General features: G+C 39.0%; 1 protein-coding gene across 1 annotated transcript in view; it reads left to right on the forward strand.

Annotated features, from left to right (window-relative positions):
* The window catches only part of DPYD (dihydropyrimidine dehydrogenase), a 367,931-nt gene that overhangs the window by 183,561 nt on the left and 162,256 nt on the right, over positions 1-22,114 (forward strand). The window contains exon 13 of the mRNA XM_040610420.1: positions 4,169-4,384. Within this exon, the coding sequence (XP_040466354.1) occupies positions 4,169-4,384 (216 nt within the window). The remainder of the gene's footprint in view (positions 1-4,168; positions 4,385-22,114) is intronic.

The following is a 22,114-nucleotide window of genomic DNA, read 5'->3' on the forward strand; positions in this document are numbered from 1 at the left end:
CTTTATCTGTGCTGTCAAAAAATATATGGGCTTTGTATCTGAAGAGTATAGCTGTTGATTCTTTTATGAAGGTTGACCATTCTCATACATTCCTAGAGCATGCATGAATGTACATTATTTCATAATCAATAGTAGAGATAGGTGGTTCCCAAGAAGCTTGTCTTTGAAGCTGTTAGTGATGTTTCCTGCTTTTCAGCATAATCAAAGGAAAAATTGAATATCCCTTTGTTTAGCTAGAACAACATACGAAACACTAGCATGGAGAGGAGTAACAAAGCACCATTTGCAAAAAGGTGGTGCAGGAAACCTGGTATTTTAGTTGCTTACCATGGAGTAAGCAATATGTCCGTTCCAGAAACGGAAAGCCAGGAAAGACCTTAGAAAATCGAGCTGGACGGAGCCCTGAGCAACCTGCTGGAGTTGACCCTGCTTTGAGCAAGGGTGTTGGACTAGATGGTCCCCAGGGATCCCTTCCAACCACAGCCATTCTGAGATTGTATGAAAAAACATAAACATGTTTAACAAAGTTTAAACGTATTTAACAAAGTTAAGTAATGGCAATCATGGAGAGGATAGAAGCAGCACGTGCAAGAGAGAAAAGATGTGTTTAAGATCAGACTTAAAAACTGAGAAAGCAGGAGTGAGATGAGAGTATTCAGAAGGACTTTTGCAGGCAGGATTTGTAGAGAAGGCTCTCTGTGAAAAATAACAGTAATACAACTACTCACTTTCACAGTCTATCTTTGTTAAAGGCCCAAAAATGCAGTTAGACCATATCGCTGTGGTTAAGAATTTTATCCATCTAAAGAAAATCAGTGTCACAAATTGTATCAGGTCCAAAGCTGAGTTCCTGCCTGTCGGCCCTGCACTGTGGACTGTGTGGCTTTTGCCTCTGGCCGTACCCTGGTTAGAGCAAGGCAGGGCCACTGCATGCAGCGTGCTGGGGATTTTTCACTGCTCCAGTATCCACAAAATCACCGTGAACAGAACAATAAGTACCTGCAATATTGTTAGCTCAGCTGGTTGACATCGAATGAGAGGAAGAATGGGCCACACTTCTTGTTTTCTATTTTTAAAAATCAAGAGAAGGTTATTATAAATAAACCCTTGCCTGCAGGCTTTCTTTTCCTATTTGTTTGTGCAATGTCAGGGAAATCCTTCATTATGAAGATGATTTTACTTTCAGAAAGCTGTAAAACATTTTAGTTTGTCAAAAGTTTCACTTTGTAGAAAATGCATCCAGGCTTAGTAAATTTATTTCTTTTATAAGCATTGTGCTGAAAGGAAAAAAACAGCAAAAAACAAATAGAGCAAAAAGGGAGGTGATAGGAAGGAGGGAGATAAATCTGTGACAATGTACAGCATTGGCTACTGAACCTTCAGCTACATCCTGCCCCTGTGTGTTTTTATAGACTTGTTTTATTCCATTGAAACCTTTTTTAATCCTCCCCCTGCCATCTCCACCTGGGCCACCTCATCATTAACAAACCATTAGGCACATCTTGCCATGCCTGACTGCATCTCGATGGAATTGTTTGTGGTTTTGCTCCTTGTGAAGAAAGTTTGGCAGGAAGAAGGTGGTTTGAGAAGTGGCTTATGACCAGTTTGCATGATGGTATGCAGGAAGCAAGGCTTGTTTTTGCCTGGGTGTATTCAACCACCTGGTTCAAAAGTCTTTCACTGCTTTGGTGGATTTTAATTTTTTTGGTCTTGTATAGGATTTAATTTCTCTTTTATCACAGAAAGCTTATTTGGGGTCTTTAGTAAAGAATCACTTTCAAGCAATGCTCATTTTAGGTGAGAATAATTTTTAGATATTAAATTATCCTGCTTCGAAAAAGAAACAGAACAATGTGATTTAAGCACTATGATTATATTAAGCACTTAATCTGTCTGTCTATAGCAATCAATATTTACAGTTACACAAGCAATGAATACTTTGTGAGCAATACACAGGCTGACATGTATTCACAGAGAATATTTGAACAATTCTGGATAGCAAATGAACTAAAAAATAACTGCTTTCAAAATGGAAAATCAGATTTATTTGTCACATGTGCATATAAAGTGGAATGGGCCAAAAACCTTTCCATGTCTTTCTTTGCTGTTGTTCTTACAGAATCAAAATCAAGGAGTTCAACACAAGAGTTCAGTATATCAGTGTTGATTTCAGCTGATTTCCCCACTTCCAAATATGTAGGAGATAGAAAGTGCTAATTAAAAGTGCTAATTTAAAAATGCTTTAATTTCAGTTGTGTGATCCAGGAAGTTCTGTTTTGGCATTGCAAACAACATTGTGCAGTTGAAATTTTAGTTAAGAAAGACTAAAAAAAAAAAGTTAAAAAGATGAAATCAAACCCAAAATAATCAGAAGACAATACTTCTTTTTTTTTTCCTTCTTTTTTTTTTTTTGTTCTTTTTCTTTGATTTGTCAGTTAACAGAAGCTTTTGAAATTTAGAGTGCCGGGCTGTCTGGTTTTCTAGGGACTCGGATTCTCCTGGTGTAGGGAAACAGCCCTGTGGCATATGACCTGGCGGCAGCAGTGAACACTCTGGAGGGAGCAAGTGGGGGGATGTCTGGCTTTTTCAAAAGTGTGGCTGCATTGCCTGTAGCTGGGAGAGGTCGTGATGCTGAAGGGAGTTTGGTCCCAAGTGTTAGGGATCTTTAAAAATTAACTTTTCTCAAAATGTCCGCCATTAGGGACGTATTCAGGTTCACATCATTCAGGCTAGGACAATTCTACTGCTTTCAGTGCTTTTAAGCCATCAGAAAATTTGGACCCCAGATGTATCCTGTCTGTCCAAGGAATCAAAGATCTGGGATCAGAATCTGAGATGTGAATCCAGGCAGGCCCAAAACAAAGCAGACATGAACTGGTAGGTTTTGAACCAGCTTAGGAAACAAAAGGCACTAAAACAAACAGGAAAACACTCATCCCATTCATGCATATTAGTTTTCACAGGCAAAAATAGGGTAAATAAGTTCCTTAAAAAAAAAAAAAAAAGGCCCAACCTGAAAGGCAGCAATTTGTACGTGGCTGTGGTTTTTACTCTGTTACAGAAAATCTTCCCCACACCTCCAGTAGCAGGTTGGTTTTTTTTTCCTGCTGAAGAAAACTTTTTAAGGATAGAAGAAACTGCTGTGATCTTTTGCTGGTACTTACTGGGAACACAAGGAACAAAAACTGTGTAGGGCTTCTCTATATTAGAAATTACCGCTTCATCTCTTTGTGATTTTATTGAGTCAACCATCTGAGCAAGTAAAGATTTTAATTCTACCAACCACAGCCTGATTAGGGTGCTGTTCAGTATCCATACGTGGGAAAAGATTTTCTCTCTACAACTTTTACAATATTAGATGCAACATTTACATTGAAAGCTTTTCACCAACTCTCAAGAGAAAAGACTGTCTTTAAAATGAAAACAAAAGTGACTGTGGTGTCACAGCCATAATGAATGTGTTGTTCTTTGATTCCAAATCAGTCTAATTTTTATCCCCCTTAAAGTATTTATATTAATACAATTAAATATCAAACCAATAATTTTGCATATATTGAGAAATATCCCATTGCATAGGCTAGATAAAATCTTTAAAAACGGGGGAAAAAGGTGCAGGAGTTCAAAATACATTGAGCTAGGGCTGGGTGATCCTGCACATGGATCCCTTCCTTCATTTTTAATATTAATATATTAATAACTTTTTATTTTAAATAAATATTTTATTTATTTAATTTTAATATATTAATCACTTTTTATTGATTAGTACCTGGGGGAAAAAAACAACCTAGAAAGGGTCTGTCTGTGCATAACCTGTGGGTTTTTGTTTTTCAATCTCACTACTGCTGGCTGCTGCAGGGAACAGAATGGTTGTTCAGAGTGCCTGAACAAACCTTTGGACTGAACCAGGCTAGCAGTACAGGTTGTAAAATAATAATAATTATTACTCAGTTACTTCCAGCATGGCATAATATTTCAATATGAATGCTATTTGGACAGAAGATGTTACATATGCAAGTGTTTGCATGTTCTGCTGATTTGCAAGGCTGAACACATAGTACAATACTTACACTTTGCATTGTTATGTATCAATTATTCCCTTACCAGGGTTAATAATAAATTATACAAAAAAGAATTAAAAAAATTTATGATTTTTGTTTGTTTTTTACAGTCCTTACATGGTGTTGCAGTCTCTACTGTTCCAGAACTACCACTCTTCTATACTCCTATTGATTTAGTAGACATCAGTGTAGAAATGGCTGGACTGAAGTTTCCAAATCCTTTTGGCCTTGCCAGTGCAACCCCTACTACTAGTTCTTCAATGATTCGAAGAGCTTTTGAAGCTGGATGGGGCTTTGCTGTCACTAAGACGTTCTCCCTGGACAAGGTAAGGAAACATTTTAAGGTATATTTAGCATGTAACCATTTCTTTGAATGTTTGAAAAATCTGAATCTTTTGGGAATGGCATTATTAAATCTAGTTAGCATAAAGGTAGCGGGGAAGGATATAGTACATTGTGTAGGTCAACTAATCTGGGAGTTTCCAACAGTGCAGTGTAAAGGTGACACAGTTTCTGGGTTTGTTTACTGTTACATTCTTCCCTTTTATTGCCCAACCTTTTAATATTAGCCAGCTAATAAAGGTAATAGTCCTTTTTTAAAATACTGCAGTGGAAATGTTTTCTGTGAGGGATAAGAATGCAAAGGGGATGAGTAACAGCTTTATCACACAACTCATGAAAGGCAGCTTCTGTGCCAAGGACTGCCAAGATAAGCCATTGAAATTGAGTTGCAGTTGCAATGTGATAATGTGGGTGTAAGCTTGAGGCTGGGTGCGTAGTGGAAGAGAAAGATGGAAGCAACATAAAACAAGCCTATGGAGGGAAGAGTGGTCCTGCAGAACGTTTGTAGTACAGTGACATAAATCTTCAATAACATGTAGTGGAAGAGGAAGGAGTTGGAGTTAAGTCTTGAAGGCTGTAGCTCAGTGTGGCACCTAAAATAAAGCATTTTGTGTAGATTTAAAGTGTCTAATTGCTTGTTTGACCTGAGAATTGCATTCAGGGTGGGTTCCCTGTTACTACTCCCAAAATGGCAAAATGAGACTGAGCAAGAGGTTTAGACAGTGAAAGAAAACAGTTTTGATAAATGTATTGCGAAGAAAAGAAGCAGGATTTTGGCTGGGATGTAGATATAGTTTGACTTGCAGAGAGAGGAAGAGGATCAAAGGTAAATCCTCTGCCTAGGCCTGAGTAACAGTGTGAATAATGGTAATGTGTTGTCAACCAGTGACACAGAGTAGCGTGGGCTTGAAGAGAGCTTTTGAGATGAATTTGGAAACGGGGGGGAGGGGTTTATTCTTGGTTCAGAGCTGGGATGTAGAAGTGTACTGGTGAATGGAGACCTTAGCAGAAGATTAAAGGTGGATTTGCTACTCTGCCCCCTCTACATGGGTGAGCGCTGTAAATGAATTAACCATAGAGGGTGGCCCTCTAGTATGAGGGAGGTCTAAGGGCAAAGTGCTGTATTACTATGGCATACTGCAAAATATGTCAGGCTGGTTTTTGCTGTCTTCTACACCTGAAGTAGCCCTAAGGAAACAAGCGTTCCTCTGCATTGCGATGGAGATTCTAATCCACTGCACAGGGTTTCTGATTAAAACACTTTTTAGGACATAAATGTCATTCAAGTATGTTTACAACTGACTTATGTGTATAACATACCACCAGCTGTAATTATTCAGTGCCTAGGCTAAAGGCAACTTATAGCAAGAACTGAGATTTATTTATTTATCAGTTTTATTGCTGGTATGCTTGCAGTCCTGCCAGACTGCACGTTGGTTACTGTGCATCTAAGAGCTAAACAGACGCTGGCTGAGTTCCAGCTTGGGTGGGAGTTCAGGAGGAAAGACATACATGTTGTAGGAAGCGATGTTGGTACTCCACTAAGCAGCAGACTCTGAGTCATTTCCCAAATGGCGACTGCAAAGTGTTCCACTGATGTGTGCTCTGGAGGTGTGACTCGGATGGAGGTCTTTCAAGTGAGAGGATTGCTAAAAGCAAGTATCTTAAGTGGTTATAAAATCAATTTTTTTTATTATTTGTTGCAATAAGATGGAAAATATTGCAGGTGGCATTTATTTTCAAGAGTTCAGCAAAGTCCTTTGGATGAGTTCTAGTCCAGTGATCATTATTGCTAAGCTTTCTTCTAAGGTTCAGTAGGAGGCAGTAGTCTTTCTGTGGTGCCTAAACTCTTGAATTGTGTGTCAATGTGTGCAATAGGACTGTGTCCTACCCAAGTACTAGCTAGTTTCTACTGTTGTATTCTTCCCAGTAGTGCACTTCCCACAGGTGTTAAGCCTTAGTATTTGTGATGTGATTTGAGATGTTTGGCTGTGAGGTGCAGCAAAAATAAAATTGCTTTTATATATAATAGTAGCATGGTAATTAATGCTACAAAAATAAGTATTTCAAATGTGAAGAAAACCTTGATGAGGTACAGCAGTTCTTCTGTGAACAATGAGTACTACACAAAGGCTGCTGTTGTTGACTTCATGCTGTAACAAGGAGTTGGTAGAGAGTTTGGAATAATGCAGGTTGGCATAATGTGCTAACTTACGGGTGTTTTTAGACTTAGCTTCTGACTATGTAGACATAAATTTTGTGCAGTGTTCTGCAGGGAGCAGAACGGTCTCTTGGGCTGTGGTACCTGTGGAAGTAGAGATTTCAGACTGAGCTGTCCTACCTAGCTAGTCACAGCGAACTGCATAGCAGGACCAGGAGCAAAGATTTCCTGATTGAAGCCTGCAGAGTCAGTGGGAGGAGGCAGAGCTGCTCCCCAGACAGTACAGCTCCCAAGAGCGGAACAGCTTCTGGGAGGAAGGGGAGCTTGCTAGACACAGTTTTTTGCAGCTGAAGCTCCTCCACTTCAGCCTTGTTATCGATACAAGCAGGACTCTGTGTTCATCCCTTTCCTCTCCTCATTTCATCTTTCCTGGTTAGGTTTAACTTGTGGGCTTCCTTCTTATTTGCAGTAACTAAAGGCCAAGCAGAAACCGTCTGTGTGGCAGTGGGGAGATTAGCAGCAGGAGAAATGTTCCCTTTTCCAGAGCTGATCACTAAATTGACCACTGCATTCAGTAACCAACAGGGAAACCAGTGGCTTCCCGATTGACCATGGGCATCCTTTGGGACTTCAGCAAGAGTGACTGATGCAGGCTAAATCTGAGTGACATATAGCAGGTGAAAAGCATATACAGCCTAGCCCCAAATGTGCATGCGTTAACTACTGTGTGATAGAATAGGAGCAGAGAAAAGAGCAGGATAAGTCTTGGAAGAGGAGATCCAAGGACTCTGGCTGTAGAGCTGTGATTCTCGTAAGACAGAGGATTAATTTCATGTGAACTTCTCCTTTTCCCTCTTTCACTACCTAGCACAGAAAAACTCTTCTAAAATGTTAGGCTAGGGATCTCTGCAGCCCATGAGAGGCCATACTTTCTTGTACAGGGAAAAATGTTGGATAGGAATGTTGCAGATCTAGCCCCTGAACCCTAATTTACTCCCCCAGTCTTTCCAACCCTCATCTGTCTTGGCCTCACCTTGAAAGCATCACATGTTGCCACAGAGGGAGTTAGCGTAGTACTGTTTCGTTCTGTGCTCACTCCTTTTGAAACACCCACATACTTTGCTGCAAAGTTGCCTTTGTGACAACCTCTGTAGCATTTTCTGTTTGTAGGGTAAGGATTTCAGCTCTGTTTGATTCAGCAAAAGTTTGTTCTTGCATACTGCTGTACTACTGTTGAAACATAGAGAAAGCTAACCTGAGAAATAGCTGAAATTCCTTCAGAGTATTTATACCTTTAAGTATATACTGCACTCGAAATATTTTAGAAAGTACTGGATGTTATAGCGTAATGCAAATATTAATTTTAGGGTACTGTACCTGTATGTGTAGGTATCTGTGAGGGGGATCGTGACTTGTAGAATTTTGTTTACTAAATTCAATCTCTTTGCACAGCAGCTATAATATCACATAGTTTTGATTTCTTCCAGAAGTGCGAATAGCTGCCTTTAAAACAGACTATCACTAGGAAAGACAAACGGTAGCAGAACAAAAACGTCCCTTCACACACCTTTTCCTACATTCCTGTCTTCCCTTTTTGACTGCAGGATCAATAGCTCGTTGCTCTTTTGGTTCAAATAGTATTTCTGTCTTACTCAGATAACTCTGTGCTGCGACACATTATTTGTAAATTCTGTTGGCAAGCTATTGAAGGGAAATGGGGGAGCCACATATCGCAGCGAAATGGGGGAGCTGCATATCATAGAATTCACAATAAATGAATACCAATTATTACCTCTTTTAGAGCTTAGATGAACAGCAAACTACCTGCAGAATGGGAGATACTGCATTAATTAAATAACTACAGGTGGGAGCTTTTTAGTAGAAGTGTTATGCTGAGCTGCTTTATTTACTTAGAATTTATTAGTGAGTATTGTTTAGTACACAAAATTTGCATTAAAACCTGTAATCAGAAAGTTTATATAAACATACTATCAAAATAAGTCAGATGAAGTGTGCACACCTCTATACCATATACACTACCACAGTGAGAAGTTTATAGCAGAAATTGGGGTTTTATCAACTGACTTCAGGCTTTGTTGTTCTCTCACTGCATTGTATGGGCTGCTCAGAAAAGGGGGAAAAAAACAACTGGGATAGCAGAAATGTTTGCTTTGATTTTCAGATGCTTCCTTCACTTCTAAAATTTAATTCTGATTAATCAGATACATCTGTCTTTATTCTGTTGTGACATGCATTGATTTGTGATGCTGTCGCTTTCAATAATGTGGAAACAGTTGCCTTTATTATGAGAACTGGCAGAAATCAACATGCAGACTAACTTAATTTTTAATCTTTAATATTTTTTCATTATATATGGAGCAAGTTGCATGGATGATTTTAGAAACAAAGCTACAATTAAAACTGAATTAAATTTGAACTAAACCATGGTGGAGAAAACTTTCAAGTCATAATATATGTTTATACAGTTCACTGATGTAGATTTTACAATATATTTTCAGAACCATTTCTAAATTAAAACCATTGCTGGTAGAGAATTAATTGATTTACCCAGGATGTATTGCATTTCTATGTGCTGTTATTACAATATACATATTCAGGCTCCAACTAGTTTTCTCTCCGTACATTTGCACTGTGTGCACCTTGTATCATAATTGAAGGTGGTAAAAAAATCATGGTACAATGACACATTGTTTTCCATAACATTAGTATTTCACAGAAGTAAATCTGTATTACAAAATGTATATTTTTGTATGATATTACAGCATAGTAATTTAGATTAAACTAGTTATAATTTATGGTGCCAAGCCAAAAAGCTATTTAAGATGCATTAAAATGCAGAACCATGACATTTGAAATTCTGATGTTCTTAATATGACAAAGGTTATTCTATGGAGTTTTGCTATAATATGAAATATTAATATTTCACAATACAGTTTTGATGAAGTACAATTTGCCTAGCTTGCATATGATAAAGAAATTAAATGCTTACCAAGGGAGTTCAGTGAGAATTAGAGCCCTGCCTGAACATCTGCTTGAAATGTTATTATCCTGTCCTACTGACAGCATCGCTCCCTCATTGTTTTTCAAGATTGACAGCTGAATATTGTACTGATTTCTGCAGCAAATATGTTTAGGTGAACTTTGTTTGTTTTTTAGGAATTTAGAACATGCTTTTGATTTCCATCCTATAATTTTTTTTTATACTCTTGACATTTGTAGATGCCAGATTGAGGTCTAGTATGCTGTAGCAAAGATAGACCATTGACTTGCAACGAAATGCCAGTTGATATCTCAGTAAACAGAAATATTACTATTCTTTATTGTGTGGTCTGTATGAAAGCTGTATGGGCTTTCTTTGGGGAGACAAATGATCAGATTGTTAATGTCAAATCTAAAAAGGACTGTTTGCCTTTCTGCTAAATAACATCAGACAACTTTTATTAACTACATTTTTGAACAGAAAAATGGGCATTTTGCAGGAGTCTTTAGCATACAAAACTCTATGAGTTAAATTTTTTTTTTTGTTTTACAATTGTTAAAATTATTATTATTGGTCAATATTCTTAGGAGTTCTTTACATACCTTATTTTGTTCCATATTTCAGAAATAATTTTAATAAGAAATACCAGCTTTATTGTTCCTCAATCTTTACATTTTTAGATCACTGCATAAAATCAGCAAAGTTTAAAAGGAGAGGTAAAAGGCTATTCCAGGAAAATGCAATAGAATGTAATTATTATTATTATTATTATTTTAAATTCTGTAGCAATGACATTGTATATTACTTGAATATTTTAATGCAGAAAATGTGTTATTTGGCTACAAAAAAGGTACAAATCATTCTGTGAATCTGAGTAAGTGGCAGGAAAACAGATTTGCCTCCTTTTTCCTCAAGAAAAAGAATTTCTCTGACATGTTCAACTTAAGAGCCAGATCTCATCTCTGCGTAGTTTTACCCTATCCCTGACCCAGTACAAAGAAGCCTGGAGGCTCTCTTTAAATGCTAATAACTTTAATAGCTTCGAAATTGCTGTCTAAGGAATTGGAGAGAACTTTGTTCGACCATTCCTTCTCCTCAGTCTGTACATCTGTGGTTGTAGGGGCTTGGTGCATCCTCACCCTGGAGGAATCCCAGTCTGGGGAGAAGTAGCACAGCTTGAACACAGTGAAAGCAGAGAGGCCAAGGAGTCCAGACTGAGAGTTTTAACTAAGTCATTGCTGATAAGCCACATCCCTTCCTACCGCAGCTGAAGTCTGCACCAAGTAGATGTGTGCCTTAAGTTGTTATAGGTTGATTCTTGATACCAATGAATTTGCAAGCGAGGTAGTGTCCTGGTTTAACCCCAGATGGCGACTAGGTGTCCCTCAGCCTGCAACCACTCACTCCCTGCCCTCCCCCTGCAGTGGGAAGGGAAGGAGAATTGGAGGGGGGGGGGGCGGGGGGAAGTAAAACTTAAGGGTTGCAGCAAGAACAATTTAATAATTAAAAGAAAATAAAACTGTAATAATAATTATAGAAACAACAAGTATCATATGTAAAAGGAGAGGAAAGGGAAGAGGAAATCCTAAGAAAAAGAAAAAAAACAAGTGATGCACAACACAACTGCTCACCGCCTGCTGACCGGTGCCCAGCCAGACCCCAGCGGCCGTCGGGCAGGCCCTGGCCAGCTCCCCCAGCTGTATATACCCAGCGTGATGTTCTATGGTACGGAATGTCCCTTTGGCTAGTTCGGGTCAGCTGTCCTGGCTGTGTCCCCTCCCAGCTTCCCGTGCCCCTCCAGCCCTCTCGCTGGCAGGGCCTGAGAAACTGAGAAGTCCTTGACTTAGTGTAAACATCACCCAGCAGCAACTGAGACCATCAGTGTGTTATCAACATTGTTCTCATACCAAATACAAACACAGCTCTGCACCAGCTACTGAGAAGAAACCTAAATCTATCCCAGCTGAAACCAGCTGAACCATGTAGTTTGTATCATTTTAATAATCTATTTTTTGCCATTAGTAAGTCGAGTTATTTTGATTGATTAATACTTTGAATGCTAAAGATAATAAACTGCACTTTTAAAGCAAGAGTTAAACAACTGACTGTAAAAAGTCTCTCTCTCTCTCTCTTTGTGATTGTATTTATTACTTTAGCAATGAAAAACTTTTTACAAGTTCATGATAAGGATTAAAACTCTGGGCACATGTTTAGTCCCACCCTTCCTGTAGCAAAAGATATCACAGAAATGCTGCATTTCTTCTGCAACGAGAGCCACAGCAGAGTCTCTCATGGAGAGGTCTGTTACCTCACAGCATGGAGCACAATGTGACAACTCATCAGTGGAAGGCCAAGAGGGATCTGTCAGGCAGTGGGTGTGAGCATTGAGTCAGTAAACCTCATCCATGCTAAAGGACAGCCGACATGGCTTCACTGAGGGCAAATTATGCCTGACAGATTTCATGACCTTCTACGATGGGCTTAGAGCTTTGACGGATGAGGGAAGAGCAACTGATGTCATGTACCTGAACTTCTGCAAAGCTTTCAATGCTGTCCTGCACATCCTTCTCTCTAAACTGGAGAGACATGGATTTGGTGAGTAGACCACTTGGTGGATAAGGAGTTGGCTGGGTGGTTGCACTCAAAGAGTTGCGGTCAACAGCTCAATGTCCAAGTAGAGATTGGTGACAAGTGGCATTCGTCAGGGATCCATACTGGGCCTGCTGCTGTTCATCTTTGTTGATGACATGGACGGTAGGATCCTGCACACCCTGTGCAAATCTGCCAGTGACACCAAGCTGAGTGGTGCGGTCGACAGGCTGGAGGGCAGGGATGCCACCCAGAGGGACCCTGGCAGCCTCGAGAGGTGGGTCTGTGCGAACCTCCTGATGTTCAACAAGGCCAAGTGCAGGGTCCTGCACCTGGGTCGGGGCAACCCCCGGTGTCCATACAGGCTGGGCAGGGAATGGGCTGAGAGCAGCCCTGAGGAGAAGGGCTTGGAGGTGCCGGTGGACAAAAAGCTCAACGTGGCCCAACAACGTGCGCTTGCAGCCCAGAAAGCCACCCGTGTCCTGGGCTGCACGGAAAGCAGCGCGGCCGGCAGGTCGGAGGAGGCGACTGTCCCCCTGCCCGGCCCTTGTGAGCCCCCCGCAGCGCCGCGTCCAGCCCTGGGACCCAGCACGAGAAGGACACGGGCCTGTGGGGGCGAGTCCAGAGGAGGCCACAAAGGTGGTCGAGGGGCTGGAGCTCCGCTGCGGTGAGGACAAGGCTGAGAGAGCTGGGGTGGGTCAGCCTGGAGAAGAGAGGGCTCAGGGGAGACCTTGCAGCTGCCCCCCGGTACCTAACGGGGGCCTGTGAGAAAGGTGGGGACAGACTTTTTAGTAGGTCCCCTATTTAGATTAGGTTATTAGGTTTACAATTTAGATTAGATATTAGGAAAACATTCTTCACTGCGAGGGTGGCGAGGCACTGGCACAGGCTGCCCAGAGACGCTGTGATGCCCCATCCCTGGCAGTGCTCAAGGCCAGGCTGGATGGGTTTGAGCAACCTGGTCTAGGGGAAGGTGTCCCTGTCCATGGCAGGGGGATGGACCTGGAAGATCTTTAAGGTCCCTTCCAACCCAAACCGTTCTATGATTCTGTGACAGATTTTTCCAAACAGGATGAGCAAGTTGCTTTCTGTACTTTCTCTCTTCCTTCCATCCACCTTCATGGAGCAGAGTAAGCTTGGCAGTAACTTCTATGTTTTATAGAGCTTCTTTTACTCATGTCATAATTCCCATAGAGTCTTTAAGCCAGCAGTGACATCTCTTTCTCAAAACTGCACATGAACTGGTCATCAAATGTAAAACTAGATATACGTGCAGAACTGTTTCTTGGTTGACTACAGTTTTGTCAATGGTGTAGTTGCCTAAGGATTTGTTTTCCATTCATCTGTTTGTTTTTTACTCAGTGTTTAGAAATGGTTTTGGGTTTATGTCCTTTTTTTTTTTTTTTGGGGGGGGGGGGGGGCGGTTCTAGAGCCAATGGATAAGAACAGTCTGGTAACAGTGCACTAACATATACAAAGTGTATATTTGACCATTATCCTTGAGCTTGAATATTTTAGGCAGTTTGTACATAAAAGACTTGTAAACCAGATTTTAAGTAGGTTTTAATCTGAAAACTGTTGCATATTTTACTGAAACTCATTGTGCACTTCGAGTGGCATAACAGAGCAGTTCTGGTGAAATCCGGAAGAGCATAAAGATTGCAGTACTGTGCATTTTGCTACATGAGCCTTTCTATAAATGATAGCTGCCAAAAGTAGAAGTGTTCATTCCTGCTTAGCGTATTATGTGGTGCTCTGGAAGTGACCAATACTTAGGAGAAGATGTGATTTCTATTCATAGTGCAACTATTTGCCAATCAGTAAAACAAAATGGATGTAAATTTTACAGTTGGCTAAAATCCTGAACAGTATTTCTTTTTATCTTAAAGAAGCTGCTTTGCTCTTTACTACTTTTGCTTTATTTACCTCATTCTTCTGAAAGTATCTGCAAATATTTAACAAAAGAGAGACAAAGAGAGCACACATGCATGATTTTCTAAAGCTGCTGAGATCTACAGCTCCTGATGGGCTGTATTTGATGTACTCAACTTTTTTTAATATCACATCCTGACTAAACAGGCTTCTAAAAAGCAAATATGTAACACACTAGTGTAAAATCTCATTCAGATATCATTTTCTGTAGTTGTTTTGTATGCCCTTGGAAGGTTATTGGTAATCTTGGCAATACGTCAAATAATTTTGTGTCAAAAAGGAATTCAGCTAAAAAGGCAGTTTAAATGTAAACTAGACGTTGCCAAGTGTAATTCTGAAATTTAGAATTTTCACACTGAAGTTTCACTCTCAACTCAGATTTGTTGCAAACTCTTTTAGTATTTTGCTTCAAAACAACCAGCTGCATATGAATTTCTTAAGTGGCATTAACGTATTTAATAATGTATTAGAGAAAATTGTAGTTATATTTTAAAAATACCTATCCAAGATAATCACAGCATAAGGCTATATGTAACATTTTGGACTTTCCTTAGCATAAATGACATGAAGTTTCCTATTTTTAGGAATTGTCATGATGCACTTTAATAGATAATCACAGACATTCAGGAAAAAAATTAAATACTTATTTTGCTATTATAGAATTCAGAAGTTTTCCTCCTGTCAAGTTATTGACTTTACCCCTCCCCGTTTGGTTAAGTGTGTGTGTCAGTATTTCATTATTTTCCTCATTTCCATTTTAGTTATAAGAAAATTCCAAATGTAATCCAGACTTCTATAGGTTTACTGAGATACTGAAGTGGAATAAAGGAGACATGGTCTCTATGCTTCAGTTGTTCTGATTTACAGTTCAACATCTTTGCTGAGGCCCACATTCATTGCTGTGATCAAATGTTGGCTTCTGCAAGAGCGTAGGTGGCACTTGGGGACCTCACTAACTAAACAGGCTGCAAATGTATTGGAGAAGACATGCTTCCAGCACCATGCCTTCTCCCCTGGGCATCAGCTAGTTGTTTCTTGCTTCAGCTGTGCATGTTAAATGGCAGCCCTGCTGCTGAATGACCATTTTTCCCCATCTCCACCAAGAAAACCATGAGAAAGCTGAAGCATCTCCTGCAACTGTTGCCCAAAGATTCCTGGTTGGACCATGCAACCTTGCAACGTGTTTGCAGAAGTGCGGTCCCAAATTGTCTCTATGTGGACACTCTTAAATCGATGTCAAGCTTGTGTGTGGTAGTGTATAACTTGTTAAAAAGTTTGCAGACATTAGCTGAAGTTATATAAGTAGCTCTAAACCAGTGTATTTCCACACAGTGGTTTACAGGGGTTTACTGTAATCATTTTTCAAGGGATTTTGGGGTATACCACTGTCAAGTAAAGGCAACATGCTTCTAAATGCTTTAGTTATCTTAGGTCTTGAGTTCCCACTTGGTAAATAAACAGGTTTGGCTGTGTTTAACATCTGATTTGCCCACACAAGAAGTTAAGAAAGAAAAGAGCTGATTTTTTAATCTCTTAGTGATATAATTGCATTTACTCCTGATTGACGTTGTTGCAAAAGCAGAATGAAGTCCCATATGTTTAAAAAACCTGATAGATTCTTATGCTAAAATACCTATTACTAATGCAAATATGTGAGTGTATTCTAAATAACATTTCTTATTGTTATTTGAGATTTTTAATTATCTAAATATTTTACTTTAATAGAGATTGTGCCTTTATGAGACTCCATCCTTCACTCAAACTGTAGGATTTTTATGAATAAATCTTATAGAGTTAATTGCAGCAGGAGGCAAGTGTGTCCATCCTATGAACTTTAGAATTGCTACTTTAAGAATTATCCAAAATAGTCTTGTCACAGTTAATTTCAAAATCCAATTTTTGGTCCATAGAAATAGGAAATAGGAAGACACATTTTTAATATTCCCTTAATATGCATATTATGATAATCTTTAATTGTGCATTCTCGTATCAGGCAGTGCAAGGGCATACAACTTTATATTTGTGGGGAGGATTTCATACTACTTCAAAGAATTATTTCTACTGAATTACACTGATGTTGTTATTATCACGTATTGACTTTTTATACTTGGAACTAATCTACTTTGAATTTCGTGGTGCGTTTTGGATTGTGAAGCAGTTACAGTGCTAGCTGTAGGTTTCAAAAGCAGCTTTCAGCACCTTTTCACTGTTCTTGCCCGTATACTTAAAGCTAAAATATGTAAGTAAGTTTACAACTTGTTTTTTTCCTTAACTTCTGCTTGCCTGATAATTCAGTGGAATATGAGAGTTAAAAAAATACATCCTAAAACGTATTACAAATGAAAAAGACATAAGCTAATGTTATAGCTGGATGGTTTTTCATTAGCAGCTGACCTATTGCTAGAAAAAAGAAAGTCTTGGCTAGAAGACAGTTCAATAAATGAACAGGCTATATATTGATTTTTCTTCCTCTTCCCTTGTTATGTAATATGATTTCCCTTCCCTTGCAAGGGTTGCTGTCGTACAGGATGGGGCTGGGATCATGGTCGTGGAAGCGTATGGGAATGTGTAGACTAAGGAAGGCTGTCACAGCAGTCAATAAGATCTGAGAGGTGTTGACTAATTGCCTGCTAATTACACAGTAAATTGTCTAATTAAGCTGATGGTTAATTAGGGTACGCTCGCACAGCAGTCTTGTGGAATTTTTGTCTGATGTCTGGGAAGCAGCTTGTGTAATTGGCAAACTGGTAAGGACTGGCAGAGAACATGACTGGGAAACACGCCGCCAGTAGATGACAGAATAAGGATGCGTTTGCACAAAGGTTGTCATGTGAACACTGAGGGGTTTGTTAGCCTTCTCCAGTTACGTGGCAGCTGAAAGCTACTGGAAGCTGTAAATAAAACAAGGTTTACGCATGTAATATTAGAAAAGCAGTGACATGAGCTCTTCTCATATTTTAGGCAGAATTTGGACTTTAGATAAACACAGGGTATCAAAATTCTGTTGTAAAGAACTTCACCAAACTGCAATTTGACCACGGCATTAATTACTGTTTTGTGATCTGTTTAGTGGAGTCACGAAATGATACTGTTTCTCAGGATAGTCTGTCTGTGTGTTGACGCTGAAAAAGTATAGTTGTTAATAAGGATGCTTGCCAGCCATCAGAACCATCATACATGGTATTCTGAATCCTCATTAGGCATTGTGTCCATCCCTAGATGTGACAGGGTATGAACAGGGCATAATGATGCTCTGAATTAAATGTGTATGCACAATGCATAACTATAATATGATTAACGGAAGTATCTGGATTCCAGATTCTGACCCAAAGCTGATGAGAAGTGTTGGGAGTATTAAACAGTGAGAACCTGTACAGTACGGGAGTCCAGACACCAGTTCAGCAAAGCATCAGTTTGCTGTGATTTAAATTTGTAATTCACTAAAACATCACAGTATGTGCATTTTCTTAAAGTTAATTGCAAATGTAAGCTTCCCACAGAATCAGCATAGCACGATACAGGATTGGGTCTTCACATGATGCCAAGGTTTAATTTTGAGCTATGTGTCAGCAAAATCTAAGAAACAAATAGCTCTATGGTATATCATGTACTATACTGAAGAAAGCATTTGTATATGTATTTATTTGTTAAGAATGTTTTGATGTCACTTGAACAAAGTAAAGCTTAAAATCCACTTTCACTCTTGGAAATTACATACTGTTTCAGAGCTCCCCATCTTCCTTTTCGCATTTGCAGTATGTGGTTCAGGCACGGTGTCCTCCTGGAACAAAAAAGAAAATGGAGGGAATTCCAGATCTGGATTGTTGCTGAAACTGTTGATTTTATTTTATTTTTTTCCTTTTTTATTTAAATCACAAATGTGTCTTTTCTTCCATAGAAGCATTTTTTAAAAAAACCTCAAAACTTGAGAGAGTAGAATTATACTTTCTTTTAATTAATGAAACCATTTTTATCTTGTGATTTGCTGCTTCTACCTTCCTGCACCTGCACAGTTAATAATGCCTTTATGTAGCACCCTCTATGCTGTGAATTTTTGTTTATGATTTTTCCATCAAAAATAATTGAGCAAAATCATGGTACACTAGGAGCATTCTCACTGTGCCAGTCATCAGACACGGGACTCCAAACACTAACAGGCTGATCTACAAGGCCTTAAACCTTCTCTGAGGGGATTATAGCAATACTTGTAATGTTGCTCCTCTGCGTATATTTACACAAAATAAAATGCTACGATTCCCCTCCATCCAATTCTGTGAATTGTTGCATAAAATGAAAAAGGTATAATTCATTGATTCAAGTCAAAACCATACAGGGAGGCCCTACATACCTGATTTTCTTTCAAGTGAAATATATTTTACATTTACACTTGATATTTACATGTATGTTTTTCCACATTTATGTGCACATATGCAAAATCAAACCTCTTCAATTAATTTTTCCATACTGTTGTTTAAGGATTATTCCTTAAAAGTATTGGAGAAACTATTCTTTTTGTCTCTGACAGCAGAGTCAGGAACAAAGCTCACTTCACCAGCCAACTGCAGGAACCGAAAACATACGGTGCAGCCATTACACTTGCTTTCATTTTCTGTCATGGGGCAGCAAATGGGTATGTTTTTAATGCATTTTATTCTCTGAAGACAGAGAAAGGAGTTCAGAGGATAATTGTTACCTTATTACGTCTTTCAAAAGGAATTTCTGGCACATGCTATTATGATTTATGATTTAATAAATCACATAAATATAGAAAAGGATGTTTCTGGCAATTCATATGGTGTAGTAAATGTATGTATCTAAAGCCATATTGCAACATCAAAATCTGTAATAACAAAAAATTGTGTGGCAATAAAGCTGCTGTTAAACAGCATCAATTACAGAGTTCTTTGAGAAATTACATTTTCTTAAAATGTATTATTTTTTTTCAAATGCAGTTGTAGCCGTATCTTATGTCTTTGCTTTATTGTGGAATAGATCAAAAATGGAAACATTTCCTAACTTGTCCATAATGCGCTTTCCCAAAGCATCTTCGCTGTCAGTTTTCAAACCTCATGCTTAAACAATGGAGCCAGAGGAGCCTGTTGTCGGTGCGTTGTTGGTGTTATGTGCAGGTTTATTGCCTGCAATGGTTCTCTCCCTGTGCAGTTCAGGAGGGTTCCTGTTTGCCACCCTTTTATTTAATGTGTATATCAAGCCATAGAGAAGGTTTAGTAAAGTGACATTGATTGAAGTGTTTTCAATATGTCGAAACTCAGCTTTATAACTCTCGGCTGATTTAGCTTGAGCAGTTGATTGCATTATTCAGTGTTTGTGGGAGACTGGGGCATGGTTGAGAGCATGCTGAGCAAAAGTCAATCCAGACAAGATAGGAGTAATGCTGGGATCATTAGAGGAAACATCCAGAGGCTACAGCAAGAAAATTATCAGTCCTTCCGGCTGAGGGATGTAGTTCCATTGCAGGCTGTAGCTGCAACAGCAGATAAGAGCCAGAAGCCTACACCCCTTGTATTTTCTGAACACAGGCCTTGCTAAGAGTATCCATGCTTTGTATTTCAAGATTAACCTACTGCCAGTGCGCGCTATATGGGACTGGGTCTTAAATCTATCCGAATATTGTCAGCAGTGACAAACTTCATGGCTTGAATGCTGCAAAGTGCCTCATTGGGGAACTAACAATGCGTCCAGACGGTACCAGCTGGTTTGGGTACACTGGGATGGGGGGAAGGAGATGCTGGCAGTCATCTGAATGCTGCTGTTGCGTGTGCTTGGAGCTCTTGCCCGGGGGTGATCTGTAACAGCCTGAGTCTCTTAACTCCAGCACAAACTTGAAGAGTTTGTTTTTCCTCCTTAACTTTGCAAGAATTGAGGAAAATGTGAATATTGGGTTTCTAGTTGCTGCTGGTTTTTTTATTATTCTGTTTATGTTGCTGCCAACAGCAGTGTTCTCGGAAGGTCAGTTGATTGCTGCTATCGTGTAGGAGGTCTGTTTTAAAGACTGCCAGGAGTACCTGGAATAGGTGGCTTCACATGAAGGTAATGCAGATCTCAAACACATAAATAAACAAAATCTTATTTTCCTATATTCTAGGTATATTTAAACTCAGGTGAATTTCTCCACTTACATTTATGGACTTCCTTGTTTGATATCCAGAACAGTTTTGTGCCTTTAGGGAGAGCAAAATATTGGAGTCCATGTCCGAATTTTTGGAGTATGCATTTTCTAGTATTGCTTTTTTTTTAATGGTTATACTTTTCTCATTTCTTATTCCAGGCTAAAAATCTGCATTTATCTTGGGTTGAAATTGAACAAATCTATCAGCCAGAAAATTCGTAAGAGGTTTTATGGGTTTGGATTTGTGGTTTTTTTTTCTAGAAACAGAAAGTTTAACCTGGAAATGCAAACTTAGTCTTCACTTTACAGTAAAACTGTATGTATCCAAATACATACTTTTCTTAAGCAACTTTACTCTCATAATGTCATTTATGTTTTCCATTCTAACACTGTTGTTGGAGAAGATTCTAAATGTATATGAAAGAGAGAGTGAGAATGTATTTGAGAGTGAAGTATTAAAATTATAAACCAAAGACCATCAACCTTACAACTTCTTTCTTATGCCCCTATATTCACTACTAAAATTGATGCTTTGCTACTGTAATAAAAATTGTTCTTCATGTGTGTTGCGAGTTGCATACCTGTAGATACATAAGCTCTGTCTTGTGCTGCGTATTTCATTGCTTTTGGGGTTTTTGTTTCTTTCTTTCATTCCTCCTTTAACAAGATATAAAAAATTAGTGCCAGAAAGTGCAAGGATTTAATGAGGTTTAAGTTACTGAAAGATAAGTTTCCACAGAAAGAGACTGACAGATTTCAAGCTCTGCTAAGAATCTGTCTGACAGTCAAATTCATGCAGAGGAGAGATTTGCTTCTGTGTCAGACATCCTCCATGTGCAGCTTGCTTCAATTACATTCAAGAGTTCACATTCCCACCATGTCTCTTCCTTATGTGTTTTCCTTATCCTTTAAGAAGTCTTTTGTCAGCCAGCCATTTCTGCTCTTAAATGAGCTTTTATCACAAGCAGTGGACCACCTGTACTCGTTTGTTTTTTTGCAGGGTGCGCTGGACTGCTTCCCATTTCTGATATAGATGTTGGAACACAACATCACCTATATTCCTGCTTTTCTGTCTATAAAACAAGAGTTCCCAGTGTGCTAGCTGGTATTCAAAAGCACGACATTAGTGCCTGCTTCAAAATAATGTGGCTTAATAGCATAATTGAGGATGTGGTATTTGCATTCAGCACGCATGTTTACAGTGAAGTGTCTTGATACAGCTAAGCTCTCATGGACAGAAACATTAAGTGCAACAAAGAAAAACATTTTTTTCAACGTGATGAAAATGATAGTTGTTTATTTTAAGAGATCTTATGTAAACGTAACTGGGGGAGGGAAAGCAAACCAGCAGTTTGAACCAATCCATGCCTGCACACATGTATCTCTTTTGGCTGGAGCTTTCCCCTTTGGTGCCATTAGCATTTTCATTTCAAAAAATGACAGTCTGCAGTGGAAGCAGTAAAAATGTTCAACCTGTGGTTTAAATTATTGATTTTTTTGAATATTGAAGCTGTATTTCAAATGGGTTTTGTTCGAGTTACTTCTGGGTAGAAGGTTCCAGAGGTAATTTGATATCTAAAAGCGTGTGTATTTCAAAGCCATTTCAGTCTTTTGAGTTCCTTCAGCTGATCAGCTGATTGGGTAAAATATCTTATTGTCTTCTGAATTGCAGGCAATAGATAAACTACGGCTCAAGGTTAGCACGTAGACTAGCATACAATGCTCTTAGTGATTTATTATGTGTACTCAGTGTCCAATCAACTGACAAAAATAACTCATTTATTTTTAATGCGGTAACTTATCTTCACTTAAAAAAGGAGAAATCTTCTGAGATGCTAGTATTCACAATTTAGATGGAGAGAGCTCTCTTATCTGTATCACTAGGTAATGATGCGTAATTA

Source organism: Falco naumanni, chromosome 11 (assembly GCF_017639655.2).
Source record: "Falco naumanni isolate bFalNau1 chromosome 11, bFalNau1.pat, whole genome shotgun sequence".
Classification (NCBI taxonomy): domain Eukaryota; kingdom Metazoa; phylum Chordata; class Aves; order Falconiformes; family Falconidae; genus Falco; species Falco naumanni.